The sequence below is a fragment of the Perca flavescens genome, chromosome 1 (genome assembly GCF_004354835.1).
Source record: "Perca flavescens isolate YP-PL-M2 chromosome 1, PFLA_1.0, whole genome shotgun sequence".
Classification (NCBI taxonomy): Eukaryota; Metazoa; Chordata; class Actinopteri; order Perciformes; family Percidae; genus Perca; species Perca flavescens.
This window is the reverse complement of record NC_041331.1, coordinates 11,621,675-11,643,408: the sequence shown is the minus strand read 5'-3', so window position 1 is coordinate 11,643,408 and position 21,734 is coordinate 11,621,675. Positions and strand designations below refer to the sequence as shown.

Genomic DNA, 21,734 nt, shown 5'->3' with positions numbered 1-21,734 from the left:
ATAAAAGTCCCATGAAATAAATAAAAGTTTAAAATGAAAATCTATTTATTTATTTATTGAAGTATACCCCCCCCCCCACCTCCCCCTGTTAAAGGAGGAGGTGGGGGGGTGATGTATTTCCTCAGTCCCAGAACAGCTTGCGCTAGGGAACAAAAGGAGACACAGCAGCTGGCCTTATATGCAGAATCCCAGCCATCCTCGTTTGAGCTCAGGGATTGGCTGGTGCTTCAGTAAAGTTACAGTTCAGATTTTACAAGCTTGGTTTGAAGACTTCTTCCTGAAATGGAGAGGTCAATGCATGAGTGGCCCACCCCTCCTCAGGAGCAGAAGACTCCCACTGACCACAGCACATCATCTGGCACTATCAGTCCACTTGGATCTGGAGAGGACTTTTCAGCCACATCCGTCTGTACGGACATTTGTTTTATTGAAGAAAGCAGTTAATGGCGGGGGGGGGGAATAAGTGGCGTTATATGAAGAACTTTGTTGGACCATCATCATGTCGCTGATGTTTGGGAAGGTAAAGCAGTGTAACTCTGCTGCAGCTGCTGACAGAAGTCCAGCCCAGTGTAACCTGGTGCTGCTCGGTGTGAAGGGCTCCGGGAAATCAGGTCTGCCTTTAACTTAGACATTTATATTCAAACATTTCAAGAAACCTTAGCCTTACCTTCAAACTGTAGCTGGACTGAATGTAGTTCATACTGAGTGAGCTGAATTAGTAGTAGTAGAAGTGTATTTTTCCTGTTGATGTTTTAGACATTTGTGTTTATTTATCAAAGTCATAATTTTCGATAAAGTAAGCAGCTGACTGCATTCACACAAACCAGTAAAATGACGGTTTCATGAGAATTAACAGGCTGTATCTTTATTTCAGTTCTAAGCTTTGCAGCTATAAACTATTGGCACTTCTTTATTTTCTGGAGTTTGAGTGGAAGCGGTTGTCAAAGGTCAGACCCTCTGTGTGCTGTTTATTTTCAGTCAACATGGCCCAGAGTTTCATTTGAATGTGAATGTTGGTTCTCCCAGGGCCCTCAGTGACCCCGGGCCCCTGAGGTTCCACATTAATGTTGCTTGTCTCTGTTTTTCAGCACTGACTGTCAAATTCCTCACAAAGCGCTTCATCAGTGAATATGACCCTCATCTAGGTGAGCTCTCTCTGCTTTCATTTAAACAAGACGATACATAACTCCAGTACTGTACCGCAGTACAATGTTGAGGTACTTTACCTGCAAAAAGCATCACGAGAGGCAAATCCAAACAATGCAATAGAGCTCTATATTGTGACCACCCACTTTTTTAACGGCTCTGGTTCCGGAAGTGTTTTCCCCATTCAGTTCTTTCTTTGACATTTCAAAATTTGCTGATAGAAAGAGTTTTAAGTCTGGAACCAAGCCAACCAACTACGAGAGGAATTGTGACCGTAAAACATTTGATTGTGCGCAAATAAACATTTTGAAAACAGAAACTTCAGAAACTTCATTGGTATCAGCCAGAGGTAGAAAAAGTACTAAAATATTGTACTCAAGTAAAAGTACCAATACTTTGATAAAATATTACTCAAGTACAAGTGAAATTACCTATCTGAAAAATTACTCAAGTAAAAGTAATAAGTAGTTCATTTCAAACATTCTCAGGCAGAAGAATATAGTACTTGGGCGGAGTGATATGCTCCCAGCAAGCCTGTCTGAGAATATAGTTCCCGGTTTGTTTACTGTTAGAAGACGGCTGTGTCTCATGTTACGTTGTTTTTTGTACACGCTGTGACTATACAAATCACAAAATGTAAATAGGAACATGTTGGCGTTATTTTGTCACTTTTGTAACAATTCGGAGCAGTAGGCTAGTTGGAACCAGTTACCTGCAGGATCTGTGCTAGGCTAAGCTAATGCTGGAGCCGTCAGACAGCGTTACAGCACGCACGGAGATGAGAAGGGTATGTATCGACTTGTCTTACTCTGGGGGTTACGGTGAATAAGCTAAATTCCCAATAAGTCGGCGTGATCCTTTAAGTAAAATTTACTTAGTTACATAAAAAAATAAAATAAACGTAAACTGTATGGGGCAGGGGCAGGGCTGGACTGGCCACCGGGCATTTTTCCGGTGGGCCGACGCACTTTTGGGCTGAATCGCCGATATAAATAGGCCTTTTTTATTTTTTGGCCGGGCCGACCCATAAAGAATTCACAGCAGCCCATTTGTTAATTTTCTTTATTGCCACTGGCCCGACCCAATCAAATCCAGGAACTCCCTTCCCCACTCCGGGCCGCAAATTTACGAATCCCACTATGGCCACGCCTCCCAGCCCTGACACACGAGCTGTAATAGTTATGCTGGAAGTTTAGCATCCACGTTAAAATGGACAAACGACCACTAAAGTGCAGAGAAATTACAGGAGAAAAATATTAAGAATCTACAGGCGGATTCCTCCAAAATGTTGGACATGTTTGGGGCTGTAGTAGCTGCTTCAACATCAGCATTACCTGAAGCCGAGGAGAGAGAAGAGAGAAACAGCATCATGACAGGGAAGAAGCCGCGAGGAGGAGGCGACAGGGCCACGGGAGCGAGTGAGGAAAAGATAGTAGGCTAGAGGACGATGTGGTAAGGAGTAGGACTCGAAGGGAGGGAGGCTCTGTGTGTGTGTGTGTGTGTGTGTGTGTGTGTGTGTGTGTGTGTGTGTGTGTGTGTGTGTGTGTGTGTGTGTGTGTGTGTGTGTGTGTGTGCGCACACGTCATAACGATAACAAGCAGTTTGTCTGTAACATTAAAGTTAGTGGCTGTTTAAGCTTACATTGAAAATGCTAGCGGTTAGCCTGTTGGGTAGCTGAAAAGTCTGTGATCTATAAAATCAGTGTTGATACAAGCATCAGTGTTCCTTGAATAGCTTAATTAGCTTCTCTTGTATTGGTGCTCTTTTCCAGAGCATATACTACTCTCAGCTTTATTCTAGCTTTTGGGAAGGGTTATGGTTATGGTTATTGTATTTAGCAGACACTTGTCCAAAGCGACAAAATATGAATCTTACAATAGTTAAAGTTAAAGTTGCTAAGCCAATATTAAGCAAAAGAGTAATAATAACAATAATAACAATACAATATCAAATATCAATAATAAAAATATATAAAAATACAAATCATAACTCTAAGAATGAATTAATTATTTAAGTGTAAGATCAAGCGATAAATCTTGACACCCCTCTTGAAGGATCCAAAACTATCACATGAACGCTGAACACTAGGCAACTCATATCATAGAACGCACGCATATTTTAAGAGGACTGTCTGCAGGGAATGTGTCTGACCAATCACGGTGGGTGTGGGCTGCCTGGGCCAAAAATGCCAGGGCCAATTTTTTTGTCCCAGTCCAGCCCTGGGCGGGGGGATTTAGCCGGTGTCCTACATACGTTGTTCTACGGGTTGCTACAAAAATTAACAATGCCACGAAACATTTTTTTTGCTAATTGGCAATTTGCTGTTAGTCATAAACCTTCGTTTGAAGTACCAATGCACAAATACTTACCAAAACATGCTTCCGCAGATTAGGTGTGGAGTTATTGAATCACCTTTGGCAGGCACATCTGGCATTGCATGATGATACTATTAGCCCTCTTGAATTGAAATGAAAAACCGTCTTTCAAATGTGTGGATTTTCGTCGTTTTGGGCAGCAGAATTCGATGTTTCAGCTAACATTTCTCTGAACTGTCGTCGCTCGCCTGATCCACCTCCATCTCGTTCTCAATCTCCTACAGAAAGACTTCGCGCCTGGTAGGCAGCCCAGATGCTGATCATTCGTCACTGTAGTGGTTCCGGGCGCAATTCTTTTTTTTCAGTAACGGATGGGATTTGTAAAGTTGCGAAATACAATACTTCACTCAAAACGTAATCAAGTACATTTTAAAATACCGATTTTAAAAAACTACTTGAAAAATACAAAATACACAACAAAACTAGTCAATACAGTAACGTGAGTAAATGTATTTCGTTACTTTCCACCTCTGGTAGCAGCTCACTCTAGCCATTTGCAGGTTTGCGGGTATGGTAAACATTTCCATGATAACAGCGAATTGAACCAATTAGAGACTCGAGGGAAGTGTAGTACTTCTCCCGAATAAAACTTGTTATTCTTAAAACCAGGTTGATTTCATACAGACGTCTAGCTTCTACAGGAGCAGTAACTTTAGTTTCACATCCTCACAGCTCGGGGTCAGTCTACCTCGGATGGTTTAGACTTCACGGCTGATAATCTAAACCCTTATGGAGAAAATGAACGGAATTTTTACTTCCAGAACCACACTGTTGAGCTTCATACAATCTCCTGTAGCAGAACTTGTTTTCTTCTTCCTTTTCTTCTTCTCCAGTAATCATCTCATGACCTTACTGCTGGTACGTCTAGGTATTTTGCCTACAATATTTTCTTTACTTTCTTCTCCTGCGGACATATTTTAAGACATACTGTAACATACTGTAAAAATAGGATACAGGAAGTTGGTCTGATAGTATGTGCTTCAGACAACCATAGAAAACCTCAGCCCATACAATAAAAAACTATGTTAGTGCAGGAGAGGAAGGAAGCCTAAAGACTCATTCAGTCTTCCCCTTATACAAAGAGAAAACAACAACCAGTACTCAACAAAAACCAAACATGTAATACAACACACAAACAAACAGGGAAATATAAAGCACAGATAGACACACAATATACAGTAACTCACAAACGTGAGTACACCCCTCACATGGTTTTATGTGGGTTAGCCTAAAAGCTGGTTTGATTTGCATTGAGAGATGATTTTATGGAAAGTACCCCATGCCACTCTCTAGGTATGGTGAAGGGCATGTGGTGATGTGGGGCTATTTTAAGTCCAAAGGCCAAAGGAACTTTATCAGGATGCATAGTATCCTGGATCCATGAAATAACTGGCCTTTAAAAATAAAAATGGGAATTTAACATCGGGGTGTACTCACTTTTGTTGCCAGCGGTTTAGACATTAATGGCTGTGTGTTATTTTGAGGGGACAGCACATTTACAATGTTATACAAGCTGTACACATAATACTTTACATTGTAGCAAAGTGTAATTTCTTCAGTGTTGTCTCATTAAAAGATATAATGAAATATTTACTAAAATGTGAGGGGTGTACTCACTTTTGTGAGATACTGTATATACTGTATATCGAAAATAAAGCAAATAGAAAAAACAACTTTTATAAATGTATTTCTGCAGCATAGCCACATATCTAACCCACCAACCCACTTCATCAGCATCTCAAAGGGCTTCTAGCCACATATGGGCCACACAGGGCGCTACAACCACACCGTGGCCATACACGCATACTGACCAAAGACATGTCAAGCTACAATAAGACATGATTACAACAAGTGATTAACAGTAGGGGAAAATATACCCATTCCTAAGAATACCAAACAAATACAAATATATAATATACATACATATATACACATGTACTTGTAGAAGCCACCCACAGCTGCCTGAGAAGACTTTTCAGACGCTGATGAAGGCCTTGAGTGAATACATGTTGCTGGGTTAGATTGCCCATATGCTGGAGGAATACATTTATAATCTCACCTAAACATGGAGTGCCTTGGTTTTCCCCCCCCCATGGTTGTCTGCACCATTTACTATGGAGCCTGACTTCCTGTTTCCTGTTTGTAGCACTGATGAGTAGCTGTAGGATCAGCCATACAGCGCTTCCTTCGTCCACTGAAGACAGAAATACTCTGCTTGGAATAATAATTAGTGTCTTATATGGGGTTTCCACAATAAGTTACAAAAGTTAAAGGACCTAGTTATAAATGAAATATTGATTTTGTACAGTTTAACATCTGCACATCATGTTGTGAGCTGGGCGCCCCCCCTCCCCCACCTCCACAGCACCCTGTAGTGTAGGTTCAGTCTGGAGCCAGCTGTGATGTCACGGATCCTGCAGGTGAAACCACATGTTTGTGCAACACAGTTTGGAGTGGAGACAGTGCAGAAACACATGGAGATGTATGTGCGAAAACAGTCTCTTCTCTGTGTGATTGGCTGCCTTTTAGAGGATATCTACTCATCAGAAGAGATGGTGGACCAGCAGCCAGTCACAGTGAGAGTGATGGACACCTGTGATCAGGTATGTGTTGGAGACACACATACTCTACTGCTACTGCCATTAAAGATAGAAGAAAGAAATAAAAATCAAATCACAGATTCACCCCCATATCTACTCTGCTATATAGTGTGCATTTTTACATTAAAGACCACAAATGACATATATGTTATCATCCAAAACAAACACAATAATAATAATAATATTTTTTAAAAGCATTGGTGTGTTATTAATAGTCCACCCATGTCAGTATACCTATCCTGATATTCCTGAGCTGCTGTGAGGGCCTATCCTGTCCATACAGAGCTTATGGTGGCGTTACTCCTCATTTCCACCGATTGCGGAAAGGCTCCGGTCTCCGCCGTCCGTCAGTACCCACCAGGTCCGGATTTGTTGCGGCACGGCTGCGGCCATGACTGACAGCTGAAGTCACGAGGACCCACGAGATCTCGCAAATTCACGTAGAATAGAACCACAAAACCAACAACAGTTTCTTTCCATCCAGAGGAGTACAGGGGAAACAACTGTGTGCTGTGTTTTCAAGGTGTGGTGCAGGGAAATATGATCCGCCGTGAGCACGGTGTATTTTATTTGGAAAATTAACCAGATGTTTTATTTCATTTCTGTGCTCGCCTTCCTGTCCCGCGCAATCTGAATTGTGCTGAATTGCTGCGGAGCTCTCCGGCATTCGGCAAAAATATAAAGCTCTGCGTATCTTCTGGAACGGAGTCGGAACACAGCCACTCTGCAGTCAGGGGAAATACACACATTGACTTTAATGGAAACCTATTGACTCCGCCGCCGTTCTGCAACCGGTGGAAATTAGGAGTTAGCCTCGGTGCACTAACCTTCACTAACCTTCATTAACCTTCGCTAACCTCTAACAGCAGAACATAAAGATTAATGTCCTGACTTTTGTTTGATCGTTTGGACTCAAGCAAGGTGTTTTTTTTTTTGCGTGCATCATAGATCATAGAAGGTGTAATAAAAACCTTGAGGAGAACCAAAGCTCAGAGGCAGTTGAGAGTAAGGCCTGCCACCTGCTGGTGAAACACAGACACTGCTGTCTCACAGAACCTCAGCTGCACTCCAGTTTCACTGAAGCAGGGACAGCGCATGCAAACCTTTCAGAGAGGAATCATAACTTTCTGAGTCCTTTCAAACAGTATTCTGAGTTTCATGCTTTTTAACAAGGACCGCCACCTTATTTGAAGTTTCCTTCCACCTTTTGTTGTCACAGTTTACACATATGTAACACAGAGGCATGCTTGGGACTGTGTGCATCAGACTTAATAATTGATGTTAGTATATACGTTTCACCCTAAAGTTCATATTCAAATATCTTTCAATATGGGGAGTTCTACATGCTGTCAAACACACAGCTCCCTTCTTCTCTTCACTTATATTGCAAACACCCAAATTGCCATCCAAAAGATGAGTGCAAACAGCGATGGTGGAGCCTCATCCTGCTGCAATCACTTCCTTTAGTGTCTCCCGGGGGGACGTAAGGAGTCCTCACCCGGACACAGGTGTGCTGAGACCTGCAGGATCCCAGAGATAAACAACCAAGACCAGCCAGGTGGTTTTTCAAATGAGACGAAAGCTCATACCCGATGCATCCTGGGACATGTAGGCACACACTGAGCAATTATTTTCTTTAACTGAGTACATTTACCATCAGCAGTGATTGGACATTCATCTAAAAATGTGAGCACCCAATGCAAGTGGAGGAGAGAACAGTGCAGTGTGTTTCTTGTTTGTGTGTGTGTGTGTGTGTGTGTGTGTGTGTGTGTGTGTGTGTGTGTGTGTGTGTGTGTGTGTGTGTGAGGAGGGTCCAGTGAACAGCGAGCGGTATATGTCGTGGGCCAGCGCCTTCCTCGTCGTCTACAGTATCAACAACATGGAGAGCTTTAAAGGCTGCCAGCTGTACCTGCACACACTTGCCCTGCACAACAAAAGTCCCATCATGCTGCTGGGGAACAAACTGGACATGGACAGATACAGGCGAGTATCGGTGTGTTTGTTTGTGTGTGTGTGTGTGTGTGTGTGTGTGTGTGTGTGTGTGTGTGTGTGTGTGTGTGTGTAATATGATCAACATAATAATTAGAAAGACCTCAGAGCGTCTAGAAAAGCATCATCCAAGCGTGTCTATCAGTGTGTCCATCGGTGTGTGTCCATCGGTTCGTGTCCATCGGTGTGTGTCCATCGATGCGTGTCCATCGGTGTGTCTATCAGTGTGTGTCCATCGGTGTGTGTACATCGTGCGTGTCCATCGGTGCATGTCCATCAGTGTGTCTATCAGTGTGTGTCCATCGGTGTGCGTCCATTGGTGCATGTCCAATCGGTGCGTGTCCATCGGTGCGTGTCCATCGGTGCGTGTCCATCGGTGTGTCCATCTGTGTGTGTCCATCTGCATGTGTCCATCGATGTGTGTCCATCGGTGCGTGTCCATCAGTGCGTGTCCATCGGTGAGTGTCCATCAATGTGTCCATCTGTGTGTGTCCATCAATGCGTGTCAATCCGTGTGTCCATCCGTGTGTCCATCGGTGTGTGTCTATCAGTTTGTGTCCATCGGTGCGTGTCCATCGGTGCGTGTCCATCGGTGCATAACCATCGTTGCGTGTCCATTGTTGCGTGTCCATCAATGTGTCCATCTTTGCGTGTCTATCAGTGTTTCTATCAGTATGTGTCCATTGGTGTGTGTCCATCGGTGCGTCCATCAGTGTGTGGCCATCGGTGCGTCCATCAGTATGTCTATCAGTGTGTGTCCATCGGTGTGCGTCCATTGGTGCGTGTCCATCGGTGCATATCCATCAGTGTGTGGCCATCGGTGCGTCCATCAGTGTGTCTATCAGTGCGTGTCCATCGGTGCGTGTCCATCGGTGCGTGTCCATCGGTGTGTGGCCGTTGTTGCGTGGCCATCGGTGCGTCCATCAGTGTGTGTCCATCGGTGTGTGTCCATCGTTGTGTGACCATCGGTGCGTGTCCATCAGTGTGTCCATCGGTGCGTGTCCATCGGTGCATGCCCATCAGTGTGTCCATCGGTGTGTCTATCAGTGTGTGTTCATCGGTGCATGTCCATCGGTGCATGTCCATTGGTGCATGTCCATCAGTGTGTGTCCATCAGTGCATGTCCATCAGTGCGTGTCTATTAGTGTTTCTATCAGTATGTGTCCATCGGTGCATGTCCATCGGTGCATGTCCATCGGTGCATGTCCATTGGTGCATGTCCATCGGTGCGTGTCCATCAATGTGTCCATCTGTGTGTGTCCATCTGCATGTGTCCATCGATACGTGTCCATCAGTGTGTGTCCATCGGTGCGTGTCCATCAATGTGTCCATCTGTGTGTGTCCATCTGCATGTGTCCATCGATGCGTATCCATCAGTGTGTTCATCGGTGTGTCTATCAGTGTGTGTCCATCAGTGCGTGTCCATCGGTGTGTGTCCTGGCCCTAAGCAGAGTAAAGAGAGGCTGGGGTCAAAGCTCTGTGTAATTAAACACATCTGTCACATCTGTCCCGAGAACAAGTCTGAGCTGCTTTTCTTTTGTTGGAATAATAACTAGAAGGTGGTATACTGAATGTGCTCTCTGGGTGCTTTCTACATAATTTCATCAGTTTAAGACATAACTACTTCTACTAATAATTACTATAACTACTGCATTACTTGTTTAACTGTTTGTGGTGTCAGGTTTTTGCACACCTTTTAATAAGGGACAAAGTGTTGCCCATTTTAGTTACCAGTTTCTGGACCTGTTTGTGCCAAGTCATATTGTCAATCATAACTCCCAAAAGTTTAGCTGAGTTAACGTTTTGGTTTGGAACTTAAAGAATAATGAGTTCCAGCCACTAAACTAAACTTTATTGGTTGCAGGATATCTTATCAGTCATAAATATAATGTTAACCCCTCAACGCCGACTGTCTCTAATTTGCATCAAACCCCTTCCATTCCGACTGCAGGCGAGATAGCGTGTGTATTCCCCCAATGCCGGTTTGTTTACATTCGATACCTACCTAGGAACCTTTTGCACGCACTGGTTTCTTGTAGGACCGGTCGGAGTGGGAACTACATCCAGTTCACGGAAGCGTGATTAACCCTAACCCTAACCCCTTAACCCTAACCCCTAACCCTAACCCTAAAAAGACTACTGTCAATGTTAGGGAGTAGGAGAGTGTTTTCTTTCTTGCTGTTGTCAAGATTCATTTATTTGTCAATTACTTTGTGACATGAATAAAATCTACATATCTGAGATGGGAAAATGTGTTTTATTAATTTTATCCATTTTGTAAAGAATTTTACCATGAATGCCTGTTGTCGCTAATTTGCATCATACCTAAATTTATATCTATACTATATATTCTATAGACAAATTAACAATCTCAACTTAATTTAGCATCAGCTTGGAGCCAGAAACACACATAATAATTTTTTTTATATAATTGTGAATAAATTCAGGCGTCACAGGGTTAACACCTTAGGCAATAGCTCTATGCTCTACATCCTCTTTTCCTCCGTACTCATATATTTGACTTCTGGAAATAATTTAATTTCAAATTCAATACTAGGCCATGTATTATTAAATATTATTTCAGTTAATCAGCATATAGGATAAGTATTTTAACAATATGTTATGTCCCCAAAGTTTATGTCCGTGTACCAGTTCCTAACTCAGTTCAGGTCATTGTACTGCGTTCTTGAGTCTGGTCTTACCATTGTTCATGCTGACTCTTGTTCCTGCTGCGCAGTCCAGTCACCACTCATTCATGGCCAGACAGCGTCGGTCCAGTTACTCGATTGAAGTAGGTATCTCCTGATTATGATTATGATCATCAGGTGCGACCACTGGAAATGTTTTGTAGATTGTTGGTCACATATGCGAAAATTTCACTTAGCTGCAAAACCTCGTGTTTGCACCGTAATATAATTAGTGCAATATCTTTTGTGATTCGGAGCTTGAGATAGCAATTCAGCAGTGAATTTGCCTCTGACTTTCAACCTCTGAAATTCTTTTTTTCAGTTTTGAATAATGACGTTATATTGATCCCACTGAGGGGGAGGACTGTAACACTGTACGTCTGGAGAGCCAGACTATATTCATCTTAACCAAAAGTTAACCAATTGTTTTAATTGCCTAACTAACCACACCTGAAACATAGCTTCTCCAAACATTTTTACCCAAACTGTAGGCGTCATAAAAATATCTCTCTTGAAAAACATTGGTATTTGACGTAAAAAAAAAACTCATAATGGTGGAAAAACTGCATTGTAATCTAAAAAGTGTTATTACTCAGGATGTGCTGCTTCCGTCTGTGCTTTTTTCAATCTCTACTCCCAAAACATAATAAAATAATTGATAAAAAACGATGAAGTGATGAACCCAGTACTGAGACCGTTGTCAGTGACCGGTGTGTTCCGTGTCAGGCAGGTGAGTCGCTGTGACGGCGAGCTGCTGGCGTCTCGTTTCGGCTGTGTGTTCTTCGAGGTGTCGGCCTGTCTGGACTTCCTGTCTGTGCAGCGTGTCTTCCACGAGGCGGTGAGGAGGGGGGGGTGTGTGGTTCCAGCTGTCTATATCAGCGCTGTCCCATCCTGCCCCCCCACCTGCTACAAGGAGCTGCCTGCCCCCACCACCGCCACTGCCACACTGCTCACCGTGAAGACTTCCAGAGCGCAGAGCAGACGCAAGGCTGCCACACTCACTCTGCTCAAAGGCTTCAAGATCTTCTGACTGCCCGCAGACACAGGGTGGACACAATAACATGAACAGCTTTACAGTGTACCAAGCTCCGGTGTACCCAACTTTTGTTAAAACATGAAGGGGAGCATCAAAAACAGTTCATTTCCTGCATTTCTATGCATCAATACATGGTGGAAAATGGAAAACACAAAATTCCTTTGGCAGGTGACAATTTAAAATATAAAAACATAAAGATATTAAAACATAATGCAAAATAATGCAGTGAGGCTCTTAGGCATTCTGTATTTCTTAATTCTATAATTTATTCCTGTCGATTAACTTTTGTCATCAGTGTTATCTCTGCTGAGTCTCTCAGCACACATGCAGGCAGGATTTACTCTTCCCTGCCCTTTGTGTCTTTTGTTGGGAACAGAACCTTTATGAATGTGCATGTGGCACTTATTCATCTCAATACATTCATTCCTTTTAATTTCATTCATAAACACCTCAGATGAATAATGTAATTTCATGAAAATAAAGTTACAGTATTTCAAGTAAAAATCCCCCTGCCCTGTAGTATGCTGTGCATTGTTATTGGAACAAAAGACGATTCATCCTTTCCTCCCTCCATTGGCTTCCTGTGCATTTTAAAATTCATTTTTATTATCTAATTTTAATTAGCTTTAAATCTTTACATGGCTGTGCTCCACACTATATGTCACAGTTATATATGTGCCCTCCAGGTCTCTCTGAGTGAAGAGCTGCCCCTCCATGTGTCGATGGCCCCCACCTCGGCCTGGTTTGATATCCCGTCTAAAGACACACTATAACCCAGCATGAGAGTTCTCCTTATCCCCGGATTGATTGTTTCTCTCTGGGTATATATTGATCCCTGCGTTTTCATTTATTTTATTTATATAATATTGTCTCTCTGTTACTATAACACTTTTTGCTTTTTGACTGTGCATCACTTTGGCTCATTTCTGTTTGTTTTTTTAAATGTGCTTTATAAATAAAGTTGGATTGGATAATCGCTCCGCTGTATGGCAGTATCTCATTACGACGGTCTGACAGACACTGTCCAGTTTGGGACTCTGGTCTGTGTATAAGTCAAAGTTTAAAGGTGCAATATGTAATATATTTACTGTAATAAATCAGAAAATGACCACAATATGTCATCAGATATTAAGGTAACATGCCAAGCTGAAATACTATGTTTTCTGACAACAATGCCAGTATTTTATGCTTTAAAATGTACGTTCCATGACAGAATTTCTGTTTGTGTTTTGGCATGTGTGTTGTTATCAACTGCCCATTTTGACGGGTTGCCAGATATACCTGTAATAACGTAAACCCAGCACGCTACAGCTCTAACGTTAGTACAGCCATGAAAGCCGCAAACAAACGAAAGGGATCAACGGAGATAGATTCTACCCGACCTAAAAAAACTGCCTGTTTCTAACAGTTGCATGATCAGAGACGTAACATAACCTGGGTAAATATTGGAGATATATTTGAAAGATTTTGACAGCTTAGAGCCCAAAAGGATGCAGAGTTGGCTAATTTCCTCCTGAACAGTTAAGCATTAGCTTCAGGCTAATTTATCACGGCTACAAGGGACGGGCATTTTCAGTCATTTCAACATTTATGTACTCAAATTTTATAGAGTAACATTACCCAAGTTAGTTACTCGCAAAACAATTGAGACACACACAGCCAATGAAGTGATCCTGACTGGTCCTGGCTAATACCGCCATGCTAACCCTGCTAACTGCTAATGTTACCGGAGGACCAAGCACGGCTGTTTACACTGTGTAGCCTGTTTAACTGCCTTAGCCGACAAACGGTGAGTAAATTTAAGCCAAGAAAGGGTGGCTGTAAATCGTTAGAGAGGACCGTGAGTTTGTGTTATGTTTCTGTAATTTTAAGCAGTGTTTCCCACAGGTTGAGAATTTACTTGCGGTGGTGCGTGGCGCATGATGTGACCGTGTAATGGCTGGGTTTAGTAATAATGGGTTCAGTTATAAACTAGTCAAACGAAGGTGAAAACAATGACTACATACAAATTAGACTAAAAGATGATACAGATACAGATGAAAATATTCCGACACTTTTGCTAAAATACAACAAATTGCTTGTTAAATTTTAAACAAATGACAAAAAAGTGTAGCCATGATGTGCTTTGTCAATTAAATTATTTTTTTTTTTTTTTTTGCCAAATGTTAATGGTTCAGCAGATAAAATACCTGTAATACTGTACTATGATCCATACAGAATGTTCCATGTTAATCTCAACACTGTTCCCTTCTAACTCCTGTTGAATCATATAAGAATAGGGCTATCTAAAGTTAATTCTTCTTCATTTTGTTGTATTGATCATTGTTTGTTTTTTGAAGTGTAATAATCTGTGATTTGGGGATAAACACGCTGTTTTGTACATGTCCTGTTGCACTTAGGTGTATTTACATCTCATATGATCAGATTTCTGGGGTTGTGAAGCGTTAAAAAAAAGAGGTGGAGGTGCAACAGATAAGGGTGAAGGGAAAAGTTTCATATGCTGAGGCAGTCAAGATGGCAGGACAGAAAAGACAGAAGGAGGGAGAAGAGCAAAGAATTTGTGGCAGCAAAAGAGCAGCAAGAAAAACAAAATGCTTGGAGAGAGAAGAAGAAATTGGTGACTTGTATAGCTGGAGTTATAAATGCAACATGTGAGACTAAATCTAAAGGAATCAGGTTATTGTGAAAGCAGCAGAATATCATTTGGGTATGAGAGGGCTAAATTGGGAAGAGTTGAATGATGAGCTCACGGTACAGTCTAGTCAAGAATCAGCATGTTTGGGTTCATACTGATAATGTTAATTCTGCAATGGAATGCAAGAAGTTTAATTTTGAATGGACAAAATTTCAACAGTTTATTGTTAGTAGTATTCAAGAATTCTGGTTAGGAATTTTGCAGTGAGGCGAGATAGGAGGGAGGGGGGAGAAGGAGGGTTTGTTACTTTTGTAAAACAAGGTATTCCTTAAAGAGTGCTAGGTATAGGGGTGAGCAGGAGAATGTGGCAGTGAAAGTGTGGGCTGAAGGAATGGAGTTGATCATTGTAAACTATTATAATCCCTGCAAAAGGCTAGATTTAAACATGCATGAGGATGTAGAAGGGCAGGATAGTAGGAACATTATGTGATGCGCTTATTTTAATGAGCACAACGTGTTGTGCGGGAGTGACAGAACAGATAAAAATAATATATATTGATGTAGGTAAAGAATCTATGCTTGATCTTACATTTGTATCTAACACCATTGCACCAGTGTGTGATTGGTCAGTGTATCAGGAAGAGACTATAGGAAGCGATCATTATCCAGTCTGGTGCAAGGTAAATATTAATACCTCCTTGATTAGCGAAGGCACAGATGGGAAATGGATACTTGAAAAGGCTAATTGGAGAACATTTCTGCAGGTGAGTGATAGCTGTCTGAATCAGACCAATGAATGAATATAGAAGCACTTGACAGCAAAATAAAGCAAGGCATAATATTGGCTGCATTAGAATCCGTTTCTAAAAGTAAAGGAAACAAAGAGGAAAATAGTGCCCTGTTTGGATGATAAGTTTAAGGAAGCTGTGAGAAATAAAAACAAGGCATTCAGAATAGTGAAAAGAACTCATAATTTCCAACAGATGATTCAGTACAAGCAAGCCCAGGCCATAGTGAGGAGGACAATAAGACAAAAAGGTAACATTGGAGAAAATATTGTAATACGATTAGCAGCACAACGCAGGCGGTCAAGAAAGGAAATGTAGAACTGAATATTAAACTGTTAAAATCAGAGGGGAAAAGCATAGCATGGAGGGAAATATCCAAACAGTGGCAACAATATTGGGATAATGGGAAAAAAGGGAGACACTTGCATGCATACAAATAAAGTAGAAGTGAGAAACAGTGGGGCTAACCGAAAAGAGCAAGTAATCAGTAAATGGAGAATTGGTCACAGTAGATTGAACAGTACACTTCTTATAATAGGAAAACACCCAACTGGGCACTGCAGTCTGTGTGAGGAAAAGAGATGGTGGAGCATGTCCTGATTTCATGCAGGAAATACAATCAAAAAAGAGGGGTCATGTTAGCAGGATTAAATAAATTATGACCAGTGGAAATCAGGTTCAAAGATGTCCTTGAAAGTAGGGTTTCCTTTAAAGGGGTGATAGAATGGAAAACCGTCATAGTTGAATAACGACAGTTCGGTGGGTAAATAGGACATACACATAAGCTCAAAATCCCATTGACATCCCTTTACTATGAAAATACCTTTGTCACGCCCATGGGTGTATTAAGAGAACGGTCATGCCCCAACATTTACATAGGCTACACAACTGACCTGAGATCAGGTAGTCTTCTGAATGTGGAGCTCCTAAAGTCCAACACGTCTTACCAAATTTGCAATTAGCCATCAATTTTCGTAAAACGGCACATATTTGAGCTTTATATAGTTGATTTCTCGCATAAAAAAGTCTCAGAAGTGAATTTAGTAACGAAACATTGCAGTGTCTGGAATATGAGATTCTGTCGCGTGTCTAATGTGTGTGTATTGGGGATTCGCTCAACCAATCAGCGTGCGTCTCTGTGTGTGTATGGCTATTCGCTCAACCAATCAGCGCGCATCTCTAATGTGTGCGTATGGCAATTCGCTCAACCAATCAGTGCTCATCTAAATATTCATGAACATACCATATTTGGAAAAGCTCTTGTTACAAAAAGGGCCAAAACACAGGGATGCATAAGGGCCAATAAAATATCAACCAGGCCATTTTCAGCCCAATTAATGTTACATACCCCATTATGAAAGCATAAGGAACAGTGTGAAATACCCTATATAATAATTAGTTCACCCCTTTAATGGAAGGAAGCATATATTTACATTTTTGAAAAGCACCAGACTACTCAGAAAATTATAATTTATAATTTATTTATATTTATGTGTGTCTAAATGACATATACACATCTTTTCCTATTCTATTTTGCCTGGAAAATGTGTGTCGCGTGAAAAATAGGCGTCGGTTCTATTTCTAGCAGGCACGCGTTTTCGGCGCGACTCGAGCCGCGCCTAAGACGCGCGTCTCACGCAGGCAGTGTGTAAGCTCTAACCTGTGAACATGGGAGCCGAAATATAAACGGACACGCACGCCACGCAGCTGACATGCTTGTGCGACGCATCCAGTGTGTAACCGGCCTTACACCACCACCACCACCAGCCTGCCCAGTGGTAACAAGGCATGACGGATCTGTAAAAAAGGCCATGCCCTGAGTATGCATTCCCATTATGTATCAACTGTGTCTGATCACACGCTCTGCCTGTGCACTCTCTGTTCCCACCCTGACAACGGCCCCTGAACGCAGCAGCGAATGAGAAGCATGGAGGAGCAGACATCAGCTGGACTTGAGTTTAGACTGCGGCGATTTTTGACGGACAGTTTCTTTTCCGTGTGTGCGTCCATGGAAATGTGAGTTTAATTGTTGTGTTAAGTAACACACCGTAAGTGTTTATTAGCCGTGAATGTATTTAGGTTTCTGTTAGCTTACAACAGGATTCAGAGCTAGCCGCTAGCTTGTAATAGTCTGTTTAACTGTTCTACATTTTAATAGCTATTGTTTTCTATGCTGTGCACTGAATATTTCGGTTGTTTATTTAGTTTAAATGCTTGTTATAATTCTTATGACTGTCATTTATATAGGTTACATGAATGCCATGTGCTTGCTAATCTTTAATTGATAGCTCATTGCAGTCCAGTTACTATCGTTAGCCATTAACATTGCTCTGTGCATGCTATTTGTAGCTGGCTATGTTTTAGCTTAGGTTTGCCTTTGCTATTGGTCTGTAACTATTCTTTCTAAACAGTCTGTATTGCTGTGCTTTGTTGTTACAGAACCACACACGCACAGAAACACAAGCCTATTTGTTTATATAAACCATCTAAACTGCAACCCTGGACTCTGCATCTCCTTTCTCCCCACACTCTCACCTGAACATTGGAATAGTGTCCTGACCCGACACCCTGAAGCGATTGCTGCCACACCTATTAACCCATATTTACACCTTCTATCATACAATTTTGGTCCTTCGAGCCGGATCCAGCAACTGCGTCAGTCCAAGATGTTCAGGCCAGATGAAAGAGACTCAGAAAGAGATGTGGACCGCCCACGCAGACAGAGCCACCTGCCATCATACCTTCAGGACTACGAGGTCAGTTACCCTATCAGGCATCGCAGTCCAGTGGATGAGCAGGCCAGACATGCTATCACTGCGGATGTTTTAGGATGTATTCGTAGCATGAAAGAGGACAATGACAAACTGCGTAAAGATGTGCAACGCCTTACAGACATGATCGCCAGCTCTCCTGCACTAGCTCCTTCATATGTCATGTCACGGCCCAGACAACTTGAGGATCATGGGACATCATACACACCTGCACCCATTAGTAAACTGACGGCACATAGTGGTCATCAGGACCCACGTCAGAGTGAAAATGCTCTTCAGGTGCAATTCAGTGATGACTCTTCTTCCCCACAATACCGCCAACATGACCCAATTACAGAGCTTAGTGACAGTCTAAAGGGAGCAGGTCTGTCCAGTCATCAGCATGCAGTATCTTCTCCATTAGCTTCTGGTGAGTCAACCCCTTGCTACAAAGACGCCTTTCAGCGAACACCAGAAGCCAGATCGTCCCCCATGCCTCGAGGTTTGACGACAGTAGACCCACTGCCGCCGCCGCAACACCAAGAAGACACACACTGCTCTCCAACTGGTGCTGTTCAGCGTCAGTCCGCTATCAGCTATCATCCTCATAGTGGCGCTACATCCAGTACACCTGATGTTAGGACTCGTTCTTTGCCTAATGATGCCTATCGTTGCCCTGATGACAGCTACAGCCCTCCCTATGATGCTACGTACCATCGGCGTGATGACAAGTTCCGCCCACTTCCTGTTGATACTTATCGTCGCTATGACAACAGCCACATTTACCCTGCTGAGTCATATCGACAACCTAGTCTGCAAGCCCAACGTAATGACCCCCCCTATTGGGAAGGTGGCAGGAATCACCCTTCAGATCGGAGAGGCTATCCTGAGGATCGCTATCGTTCTGCTAATGGCTATGACACCTATTATGGCCTTGATGGTCAGTACCAGCATTGGAATGAGCGTTTCCCAGATGATCGATATTATGACTACCTGCACCCAGCAGAGCGGCCTCAGGCTCGACCCCCCTTTGGCAGACACCCACATGTGGAGACATATAGCGGACCTAAGCCGACAATCCCCGACCTCAAACACGAGGACCCACGTGAGTTCGCAAGATTGAAGCTCGCGTTGGACAACATCCTCCCACCTGATGCTTCAGAACGCTTTAAGTTCCAGATACTGACTGACCACCCGAAGTGTGAAGAAGCACTGCTAATTGCTGATTCATACAGTAACGGCCTGTTCCCATTCAGCGATACCATGAGGGCACTCACCGAAATGTACGGGTCAACCTCAACTGCTGGCCTTGAAGCGAATCTCTAATTTGATGGATGGACCAAACATCAAGAGTGGTGACATTAAAGCCTTCAAGTCATTTGCCCTCCAAGTCCGTGCATTAGTGGGCATGTTGCACCAGTTGGGAGGCCAGGGCTGGACAGAGTTAAGATGTGGCTCACACGTATCTCGCCTCTTAGCTAAGTTGCCACACGACCTAAGAGCCAACTTCCAGAGATTTGTGAACCCCATCCGCATTCCAATCCCAACACTGCTTGACCTAGCTGATTGGCTTGAATATGAGGTTCGTGTACAGGTAGATGGAGGTCAGTACTGTAGCAATTCAGGTCAAGAGAAGCAAGCCCCACGCCGAGACAGGCGTACAGAGTACAAGTCCCAGAAGACCACTACTATTCTCCATGGTAGTCAGCAGGAGAGACCAGAGAAAGCTACAACTGTATCTGTATCGGAGCGACACAGGATAAGCCAAAGAAGTACTGTCCCTTCTGTGACTCGGTGCAGCACTATCTTAACCAGTGCAGCAACTTTAAACTCTTGTCGATTGAGCAGAAGACAGAGTGGATAAAGGGGAACCAGAGGTGCTGGAGATGTGGCCGTGATCACCAAGCAGCAAAGTGTACACTCAAGGCCAAGTGCAAACAGTGCGAAAAGAAAGCACCTTGAGGTTCTTCATGAGGTCAATATCAGCCAAAACGCTGCAGCGTCGGATAAACCCAAGGTTACTGGAGAAAGCACTTGCTTGGTGAGTTCTATCTCAGAGACCCTGTACTTAGATCGGCCGACATGCAGCAGCCAGGTATTACTCAAGTTGAGTCGTGTTATCCTCCAGAGCGGCGACAAGGTACTTGAGACCTATGCTATATTGGATGATGGTTCAGAACGCACCATACTTTTGCATGAAGCTGCTGATTACTTAGGCTTGCACAGGGAATCTGAAGACCTGGCGCTCCGCACTGTCCGACAAGAGGTTCGTACCATCCACGGAGCTACAGTGTCATTCTCTGTGTCTTCCGCATCACAGCCTGGCTCTTCATTCCAGATCCACAGAGCTTTCACTGCAAAGGAACTTGGCCTCGCCCGCCATACGTGCCCAGTCAAAGCTCTGCAGGAAAGGTACCGTCACCTTAAGGACCTGCCACTGCCAAGCATCAAGGAGGCACAGCCGTTGCTGCTCATCGGGTCAGATTACCCTCATCTCATCACTCCTGTGGAACCGTGCGCCTCGGCCCTCCTGGTGGACCTGCAGCCGTACACACCAGACTTGGGTGGGTTCTACAAGGCCCATCAAAATTCCTGCGCCAACGGCTCACTCCGCAGCAGTGTCTTTTTACATCCTGTGCTCATCCAGAAGCTGAGCTCTTCAGCCATGTGGAGAAACTGTGGCAGCTGGATACCTTGCCGTATCGGAGTGAGCGGCTCATCACTAGGTCGAAGCAAGACACAGAGGCAGTCCGACAGCTTGAGGAGAAGACAAACAGGATTGAGGTAAACGGAGTCAGAAGGTATGCCACCCCGTTACTGTGGAAGAAAAATCTCCCCCTTCTCCATGCACCAAAGGAGGCAGTGTTGACTCAGCTGCGTGGGACAGAAAGACGACTGGCCAGAGAACCGGAAAGGGCGGCGACCTACTCCAAGGAGATCCACAAGTTGCTTGAGGCTGGCTATGTCACACCCATGTCACCGACAGAGGCTAAAGGGAGCAGCCACTCGTGGTTCATCCCGCACCACATGGTGCACCACAACGGGAAGGACAGGATAGTCTTCAATTGCTCCTTCACATACAAGGGCCAGAACCTGAATGACCACCTCCTGCCGGGCCCCACATTGGGAGCTAGCCTTTTGGGAGTCCTCCTTCGATTCAGGGAACACCCAATCGCCATCGGCAGTGACGTTAAAGGGATGTTCCACCAGGTTCGTCTGCTGGAAGAAGACAAACCATTCCTACGTTTCCTGTGGCGCGACATGAAGGTAGATGAAGAACCGACGGTCTACGAGTGGCAAGTGCTTCCATTCGGGACCACATGCAGCCCATGTTGTGCTATCTTTGCACTCCAAGCACATGTCCAGAGACACACTGAGCTAGGAGAAGATGCCCGTCTGTCAATAGAACGCTGTTTTTATGTTGACAACTGTTTGCAGAGTCTTCCCTCCGAAGAGCAAGCTAAAAAGTTGGTCAACAGACTGCATTCCCTCCTCATGGCGGGTGGATTTGAACTTCGGCAATGGGCTAGCAATGTGCCCACAGTCATTGACAACATACCTGAAGAGTCTAGGTCAGAGAGCAGCATCCTCTGGTTCAACCAGGAGATGGCTGACCCCCAAGAGCGTACTCTCGGACTCGTATGGCATTGCAAGTCTGATACACTGCATTACAAGCATCACCAGAGTGAAAGTCCAGAGCCTACTATGCGCAACATCTATCGACTGCT

At 43.6% G+C, this 21,734-nt stretch overlaps 1 protein-coding gene across 1 annotated transcript; it reads left to right on the top strand.

Annotated features, from left to right (window-relative positions):
- Nucleotides 1-451: 451 nt before the first annotated feature.
- On the top strand, nucleotides 452-12,774 carry rasl12 (RAS-like, family 12). Its single transcript, XM_028583476.1, has 5 exons — nucleotides 452-611; nucleotides 1,089-1,145; nucleotides 6,051-6,124; nucleotides 7,929-8,104; nucleotides 11,524-12,774. The coding sequence occupies exons 1-5, from the start codon at nucleotides 500-502 to the stop codon at nucleotides 11,825-11,827; spliced, it is 723 nt and encodes a 240-aa protein (XP_028439277.1). The 5' UTR covers nucleotides 452-499; the 3' UTR covers nucleotides 11,828-12,774.
- The last annotated feature ends 8,960 nt before the right edge of the window (nucleotides 12,775-21,734 follow it).